Genomic DNA, 9,235 nt, shown 5'->3' with positions numbered 1-9,235 from the left:
TAAATCCTCTTGAATGAAAAAGTAATAACCTGTATTTATAGAAGATTTTTAAATAAAATAAATGTTGACATCCTTAAATATTCATTACGGCTTTTTCACATCGTGTCACTCGGATATCCACCCTCCCCTCCTTTCAATTTCCAAAGTGGTATGAACCAATGATGCGTTCTTTTTACTTTGAGTTTTGCATTATAAGGTCGGTATTCTGAGGAAGCAATTTCACATCGATATACTATTTATCATTAACAATAATAACAAATGACTGGTGTCAATATGACGAGCATGACCCCTGCAAGGAAAGGTGATCTGACATCTGAAGAGAGAGTGATGCTACAGGTAGCTGCTGCAGGTACTGGAAATCACGCTTTAGTTTTCTTTTTCTTAAAACCAACCTTTCTGCGTATATATTATTTATATAAATTAATCTATTGAATTGGTTGGAGGTTTATTTATTTGTTCTCTTGTGTGACTAGTTACACTACCTTTCTGACACTATGAAAAGTTTATTTTTCACAAAGTTTCTTTCTTTTTTTTGGAAATAAACAAAATAATACTTTTATTCAGCAAAACACATTTCGTTGATGACACAGTGAATAAATTTAGAACAAAATATTTCTACTTCAAATGAATGCTGTTTTTTAACAACTTTATTAATCAAAGAATCCTGGGGAAAAAATACAGTTTCCACAAAAATATTATCCAGCACAAATGCGTTCAACAATGATAATAATATGAAATGTTTCTTGTGTAGCAAATCAACATATTAGAATAATTTCTGAAAGATCATGTGACACTGAACACTGGAGTAATGCTGAAAATTAAGCTTTGCATCACAGGAATAAATTACATTTTACAATATATTCAAATAAAAAACAGATATTTTAAATTGTGATATTTCATAATATTACTGTTTTTACTGTATTTATGATCAAATAAATGTAGCCTCGCTGCGTGTAAGAGACTTCTTTCAAAAACATTAAAAAATAATCTTACCTACCCCAAACTTTTGAACAGATACACAGTGCCTGTTTCATATTATACAGACTTTGATATTAAATGTAAGATTTGTTCACATAATCTACTTTATCTATAAACTAACCAGTTTAATGAAACTTTGTGTTTATCTTAGAACAGTATTTTAATGAATCCTTGCATAATTTGAAAAAGGTAAATAATAAAAATATCTTAAACATACCCTCAGTATACTTTAAGTGTCTTTATACAAAGTGGGTATGTAGACCATCCAAGGAAATAAGATGATGGATCATCATGAGTTGTCCATGATCATGATGTTTAGTTTTTAAACTCTAGACTGTGTTTTCTCAAAAGGTGATGTGCAAGAGGCCACCCAGCTGCTCAGTAATCCAAATGTGCGTGTTAACTGTCTGGATGAGGTAAGAACATAAAGATGATGAATATGGGTAGTAATTTACAGGCCATTTAAGCACCAGTTATGGCTCATTGGGGTTCACCAAGCTGGAACACAACAAAACATAAAATCAGACATAGGGCTGCTGGCCAAACACAACCCATACTTATTGCTACTTTTATTCATGTTTATGCTATTTTACTGCAGCCTAACTACATAGACACACAGGCCTTACACTGTAAATAGTGGTATTATTTAGTTGTTTTCTGACGATCAGCCCTTATGTAAACAAGTGCAGTGGCTGGTGGGCTGGTGAGGTGACAACATATGTTCCGCATTGTTATTCAGGCATATGTCGGAGACTCTTGAGTGGCGGATGTCGTCCTTAAAGAGGTGTGATAATGGAGACATGCCACTAGATGTAACCTACAGACTACTTGAGGTCCTTTTGGGGCCAGAATGATTAGAAACAGCAGGTGATAAGTGTATCCCACCTGTCAAAATCAGATGTGCAGCTTGTTCGCTGTGCCACCAACGCAGTCTTTCGACTTCTTCCAAGGAGCACCAAAGATTATGACTCACCCAGCTCATGTCACTCTCAACAAGTGCCAGTGTTTTGTCAGAATCTCCATCCTGCAGACACATTTCCTGGATTTTCACAATTTGTGAGGGGACTGAACAAGGCTAAATGTCATTTGTTTTTGAGTCATGCAGATGAAAAGACATTTCTGAAGTATTTTCCTTCATGTGGTTTTAGTATAGCATGACCCCTCTCATGCATGCGGCCTATAAGAGCAAAGCAGACATGTGCAGACTGCTGCTGCAGCACGGAGCTGATGTCAACTGTAATGAGCATGAGTATGGTTATACTGCCCTCATGTTCGCTGGTCTCTCAGGTAAACTCATGTCGATATACTCTACCAAGTTTCATTTTCTAACATTTAAAGGTACAAAAGCTTCACTGAGTTGGTACCTTTTCAAAAGGTACATCTTTGGATCTTATTTACCCCTAAAAGGTTTGTATAAGTACCTTAAAGGCACATATTATTACCTAAAGTGTACATATTTTAGTACCTTTTGAAAGGGCACGGCCTCGATAACAGCTTTTGCAAGGTCATTTATGAATGAATTTCAAGAGACGACCTTGCATTGGGTTGCACAAATAGCACAATCATCACAGAAACACACAAGTAGGGCAGAAAAGTGTGTAAAATTTGAATAATATCATAAAATATATTGTAAAATCCATTTGCATGTATTGGTGATTTCTTTCTTATCAACTGTTCATAAAATAACAATAAAATGATCCAGTTTTAAAGCAGTAGTTTTTAGCAGTCTCCTAAGCTCACCAAGATTGCATTTATTTGATCAGAAATATTTGATTATTTCCAATAATCAGTGTAAGGAATTAATCGCAGTAATATGTTTACACATCTGTTCATTGCGATTGCAATCTCTATGCGCCACATATTTTACTATGATTATGTTTGATGATTATGAGCTTAATCACATCAATTTGATTGAAGTATTGTGTTTACATAAGAAAAGTTTAATTGCCTTTATTTATTGCCTTTTTTTAGAATACTTTGATGAATAGAAAGTTTCAAAGAACAGCATTTATATGAAAAGAAATATTGTAACATTATAAAGTCTTCACTTTTGATCAATTTAATGCATTTTTGCTGAATAAATGTACCAATTTCTTAAAAAAAAATAATACTACTGACCCCAAACTTTTGAACAGTATTGTATATAGTGTAGATAATCTGAAAATGGCATCTAAAGTTTTCCCAGCTCATCTAATCTGAATAATCCCACAGGTAATGCAGAAATAACAGAGATGATCTTAGATGCTGGAGCAGAGACAGATCTGGTCAATTCCGTGGGACGGACTGCTGCTCAGATGGCTGCCTTTGTGGGTGAGTGATTCATATGAATACGCACATTTACTACTTACTAATGAATAAATAATCTTAATCTTTCTGCGCTGTGCAGGTCAGCATGACTGTGTGACAGTGATCAACAATTTCTTTTCTCGTGCGAGGCTGGAATACTACACCAGACCCCAGGGCTCAGAGATTGAACCTAAACTACCCCCCAAACTAGCAGGACCCCTACACAAAATCATCATGACTACTAACCTCAATCCTGTCAAGGTAAGAACTGCCAAGTGTGTTTATATAACTCAGATTTCAAGCAGCAGTAAAGCGCCATGCTCACACAAACCAAACAATGGGAGTGAAACACAGCAACCTATGCTTTTTTAACACAGAACCATAAGAATACCATACAAGGTCACATGACTGGAGGAAGCATCAGTTTGCACTAACCAACACCCCTCCTGCTTTTATTCCATCTAAATATATCCTTGTGATATTACAGAGGAACAACATGGCCTGCATTTCAACACAGGCTTGGACTTCTGTTATAAATCTGTTATTCCTACAGCTCTGATAAACAACCTTCATTGCATAGCATATGAAAAATGGAATGACATTTGCATGTGACAGTGCAATGAAATACATAAATAACACCGCCTTGCATAATATTTGCTGAATGAAATCCAGTACTTGTTTCTTACTAATTTTGGGGTGCTGATTCCAAAAACAGTGCCAAAAATAGTCACACTTTCTCACAAAATAAGACACAGTTTGTAGCATTTTTGCGTTCGACAACCATTTGTAAGGTGAAGAAGTTGTATTATCCCTTATACAGCAGTTCTTTCTAGTCCTCGAATCTGATTGGCTGAGAGAAGTGCAATATTGTAGTGATAACAGAACTCCAACCGCTTCACCGTTTGTATCACTCTGCTTACGTTATTTCTCACAGCGAGTGTAGTGGACTCGTGGCGGATGCCCAAATCCACTGTAATTTTATAAATAATACTGTTTTTGTGTCGCGGAATGTAGTTTTAAGAGTTTTTTAGGCGAGGATGTACTTCAAATACGCGGTTTGTTAATTAAGATAACGTCTATTTGAAAATTTGCTTGCTGTTTGGATGTAGTAAAATCCAAACAGCAACAGAAGCAAATTGTTAAAATTAGTTTTGTGATTTTTTTATTTTTAATAATCTTGTGTTTATGTAAAGTTCTTTGACAATAGAGTATGTGTTTGGCATTTGACTTTTGACATTTGACTGCTTTTGTTATTCTGATAAATGCATTAAAGCTGATACATATTGTGGCTATATATAATTTGAAAAATCTTCATTCTTATTTTGTGAAAACAACTGTATGTGATGAGAGTTTTTTATTGATATTTTTCAACTCAGCATCATCAAAATAGGTAATATTAGGCTTTCTGGCAAATCAGCAGGAATTTATTTTCCAAATGCAGGCCTGTGAGTGTCAAATCAAAGGTGTGTGTTAGTAATTTAATACACAGTTGCTCTAGTATAGACTTGCGTGTGTGCTTTGTGGCAGATCTCGGATGGCATCTGTGTGCGCTATCTCAGCTGTCTCACATCCAGTGATTTCTGATGAGTAAGGTGTCTCAGCGCCATACTCAGCTGGGATCAGTTAACAGAATAATGTAGCGTGAGAGCATGTTTCCGCCATGAAACTTGCATTGTAAGTAATAAGTAAGGATAGTGTCTCTCTGCTATATTCACTTCTCATATTCTGGGGCACATTTTTTCCATCATGTGTTTTCAGATGGTGATGCTGGTGAAGGAGGACCCCTTATTGGTGGATGTGGTTGCCCTGGAGAAGTGTTACCGTGTGATGGATCTGCTCTGTGAGCAGTGTGTGAAACAGCAGGACATGAATGAGGTACTGGCCATGAAGATGCACTACATCAGCTGCGTGCTGCAGAAGTGTCTGGCCTTCCTGCAGGAAGGAGATGACAACCTGGATGCCCTGTTGAGGAGGTGACATCATCATTACGGTCCATTACATCTTAGACAGTCTTGCAAATGGAGTCACAAAAACATATATTTTTCTTTTGCCCAAGCCTTCTGAAAGGAAGAGATGGTGATGGCTTCCCTCAGTACCAGGAGAAATTCATTCGTGATTGTAGCCGGAAGTTTCCCTATTGTGAGGCAACCCTGCTGCAACAGCTGGTCCGAAGTATAGCACCTGTGGAAATTGTCAGTACATTTTTAAACATAAAACGGACACCTTATAATTTTAAACAAAGTTTAAAGGGTCATATAATGTGGAATTATTTTAAATAATACTTACTTAAATAATATAATAAATTAGATATATAATATAATATAATATTGTTATATATAATATTTTTATATTTAATTAATATTTTTAATAGTTAATATTAAATAATAATCACTATTTTACAAGTTAACTTTATTAAGTTACATCTGGCCTTTCTATTCATCAAAGAAACATGTTTCACAGTTTCTACAAAAAATATTAAGCTGCACAACTGTTTTTGACATTTTTAAGAATAAGAAATGTTTCTTGCAGCAAATGAGCATCTTAGAGTGATTTCTGAAGGATCATGTGACACTGAAGACTGGAGTAATGATGCTAAAAATTCAAATTCAAATCAAAAACAGTTATTTATTTTAAACTGTAATAATATTTCACAACATTACTTTGTTTTACTAATTTACTAAACAAACTTTTGAATGCTAGTGTAGATGTTCATAACTTGCTGACTGATGTCAAATTATAAAAATGTGTAGACATTTTGTTTCACAGCCTCTCTCTTGTTTCCAGGGGAACGACCCCACAGCCTTCTCGGTTCTGACCCAGGCACTGACAGGCCAGATGGTGCTTATGGACACAGAGTACTGTGCTACCTGTGGAGAGAAGGGTGCTGACAAGAAGTGCTCCTTCTGTAAAATGGTATAATGTGTTTCCTTTTTTTCTTAAGTAATCATAGCTTGCCATCAACATTCATTCAATTAATACTGACATTTTTGATCATTTTGTAGCCAAACTTACAAATGTTGTTCATGTGATTTATTTTACAGTTAATCACACATAATGACCATCTGCAAAGTATACTGACTTTAAGTTGCTATTTAGCATGTGCTTTCTCTTGAGGCTCATCCTGAACTTACAACATTTTAATTAAGAAGCCCAGATTTTGTCAGAAATGCAAGAACATTAAAATGAAAAGATATCTAACTTCAAACCTGAATTTAAAGTGCACTGTTGAGTTACATTATACAAAGATTATTGTTTTGTATTCTTAAGTAAGCTCTCTTGTCATTGTGTTGGAGTTTCACATGTTGCTGAAACACTCTGTTTTCTCATAATGCTCTCATCTCTTTGCAGGTGGTCTACTGTGGGCCGACGTGTCAGAGGATGCACTGGTTCACCCATAAGAGGCAGTGCAAAACTCCTGTGCCACAGAGAGGCAACCGCCAACCCAAACTGAGAGAACTCTCTAGCAGTGGTAAAGTGTTAGCATATTAGCACATCAGTGGTTAGTTAAGAAATGCTTGATTTACTTGAGTTAGATCTTACTGAATCTTACCAGTGTTTTTGGTCATCATGACACTGAATGACTAAGGACTGATGATAAAACCAAGGTTCTTTTCTACAGAAGCTTTGTTCTTGTCATTTTATGTTACGTTATAAGAGTTTTAGAAGTGAAATACGAAGCTTATTTCATTTGTTTGTTTTCTGTTTCCTATCAGTTGATGACAATGATGTAGTGAACGCCGCCAGCTCCATGCTGGCTCTGTGTCTGGGGTTGTCAAAGTGTGCACTTCAGAACAGTCCCTCTGAAGACCACAGTGAAACCTCTGAGGCCTCTGAAGATCCTCCTTGTGCTGGAAAGGACTGAGGAGCAGAAAGATATTGGCTCTTGTTTCTTTGGCCAGGTGAAGTCCGCTGGGCATCCAGTTCGTCCTCAGCGTGCTGCGCTGTGATTGGTGCTCTGCATTTTATAGGAAACAGTAAACAATGATACTGAAGTGTTGGATTGTATACTTATTCTAAGCTGTGTAAGTACAGGACATGCAGAGCACATAACAAACTGCTAACCAAAGGACTTACTATTTTGATTGTGGGCAACTGTTTGATACTCCAGAGACAGAAAGAAAAACTTTGAGGATGTTCTCTACCACTTTAAAGGAATCATTCACCCAAGAAATGAAAATCTGCTAAAAATGTGTTCACCCTCTTCGATGTAGATGAGTTTGTTTCTTCGCATTACATAATTTAGCATTACATCATTTGCTCACCAATGGATCCTCTGCAGTGAATGGGTGCCGTCAGAATGAGTCCAAACAGCTGATAAAAGCATCACAATAATTCACAAGTAATCCACATGACTACAGTCCACTAATTAACATCTTGTGAAGCGAAAAGCAGCGTGTTCATCATTAAGACGTTTTTAAAATAGTTGTTTCCGGTTAAAATACAAGTCCTCTATCCATAATATTGCTTTCTCCAGTGAAAAAGTCATCTCATCTGAATCAGGAGAGAAATATACACAGATCAAGCATCGTTTACAAGTGAAAACAGTTCAAAAAAGTACTAAACAAATATGTTGGTGGATTTTGGATGGACTTATTCACTGGAGGATTATAGACTCAGAAGTGACGGTTATAGTTATAAAACATCTTAATGATGGAATTGTTTTTTGCAAACATGCAGCTTTTCGCTTCACAAGATGTTAACAGATGGACTGGAGTCATGTGAATTACTTGTAGATTATTGTGATGTTTTTATCAGCTGTTTGTCATTCTGACGGCACCCATTCACTGCAGAGGATCCACTGGTGAGCAAGTAATGTAAAGCTAAATTTCTCCAAATGTGTTCCAATGAAGGAACAAACTCATCTACATCTTGGATGGTCTGAGGCTGAGTAAATAATCAGCAAATTTTCATCTTTGGGTGAACTATTCCTTTATGTGCTTTTGTTTAAGTTGTACCTTTTCCACCTTAGTGTTTCTATTTTTGCTTGTTTCATAACATAGTTTTTTTTTCTCACATAATTTGCTTTTAAAGTAGAACCTCTAAAAGAGTTCATATTGAAGGCTTAATTTTATCTACTTTTTTTCTTTTTTCTTGATCAAATAAAGAAATTGGTGTAATACATACATTTTAATTCAGTAGTTTTCCGCTAGAGGGCAGCGTCCATCCTCTGAAGATCAAGTGTGAACTTAAATTTGGCATCAGCAGGCTGTGTATTGTTTACTTAGAATGAATAGCATACATGCTTTAATTGATCAGAATCACAGTGTTTATTACAAACATAAATCTCTTTCAGGTGAAATTTTGATCTCAGTAATGATCACCTAATGAAATAGACACCTGATGATGTTTATTTAAAATTTAAAGTAAAAAAAAAAGATAAAACATTTTTAAATTAATATGCTTCATTATCATAATCATCAATCAATATATACCAACACATTCTCAAAATTTTTTTGGAAAATGTCCAGTTTAAGCTGCAGTGTCGTAACTGCATTAAACTGAGTTTTGAGAGAGCAGGGATCTCCTCCGTGGACTTTCCCACACTTGGTCCTGTTGCACACATCCTAAGGCACTCGCTCAGAATTCTATAGACGGCTCTGTCTGTTCCCGAGCGCTTTGTTCCCAGTCTCCACATCCCCTCATCCCAAGGGACTATCTCACCCTGTGGGCCAAACGAGGGTCTATTTAGCACACAGTTGTCACGTCGCATGTCAATATACCCATAACTCCGTGCTGTAACCTCTCTGTTTCCCCTGAGATTCATCCCTCTCCTGTCTCCATCTATGAGCATGTCACGGTCATTACAGGTGCATGAAAGGACTATCTCAAATATCCGGTTTTCAGATGCAGAAATTAGCGAATGCCGCATCGTATCGCATGACTTTGATATTCCTCTTTCAAGCCCTGAGGATGCATATTCAGTGATCCCCAATAAACCCCCCTTTACCAATATGACTAACAGTGCTTTTTA

At 36.3% G+C, this 9,235-nt stretch overlaps 1 protein-coding gene across 1 annotated transcript; it reads left to right on the top strand.

The window, feature by feature from the left end:
• The first annotated feature begins 282 nt into the window (after nt 1-282).
• On the top strand, nt 283-7,126 carry LOC107724274 (ankyrin repeat and MYND domain-containing protein 2-like). Its single transcript, XM_016533115.1, has 10 exons — nt 283-349; nt 1,330-1,394; nt 2,127-2,265; nt 3,190-3,288; nt 3,365-3,525; nt 5,023-5,237; nt 5,321-5,456; nt 6,049-6,177; nt 6,613-6,733; nt 6,978-7,126. Exons 1-10 carry the CDS (start codon nt 283-285, stop codon nt 7,124-7,126), a joined length of 1,281 nt encoding a protein of 426 aa, XP_016388601.1.
• Nucleotides 7,127-9,235: the final 2,109 nt, after the last annotated feature.

Source organism: Sinocyclocheilus rhinocerous, unplaced genomic scaffold (genome assembly GCF_001515625.1).
Source record: "Sinocyclocheilus rhinocerous isolate Xijiao unplaced genomic scaffold, SAMN03320098_v1.1 scaffold574, whole genome shotgun sequence".
Lineage (NCBI taxonomy): Eukaryota > Metazoa > Chordata > Actinopteri > Cypriniformes > Cyprinidae > Sinocyclocheilus > Sinocyclocheilus rhinocerous.
Note: the sequence above shows the minus strand (reverse complement) of the source record. Positions and strands in the feature narration are given on the sequence as shown.

Excerpts from the sequence above, each read along its gene's own strand:
- LOC107724274 (XM_016533115.1), top strand. The coding sequence starts at position 283 with ATGACCCCTGCAAGGAAAGGTGATCTGACATCTGAAGAGAGAGTGATG. Across the intron at positions 3,526-5,022 it reads CTAACCTCAATCCTGTCAAG|ATGGTGATGCTGGTGAAGGA; the intron begins GTAAGAACTGCC and ends ATGTGTTTTCAG. Across the intron at positions 6,734-6,977 it reads GAGAGAACTCTCTAGCAGTG|TTGATGACAATGATGTAGTG; the intron begins GTAAAGTGTTAG and ends GTTTCCTATCAG.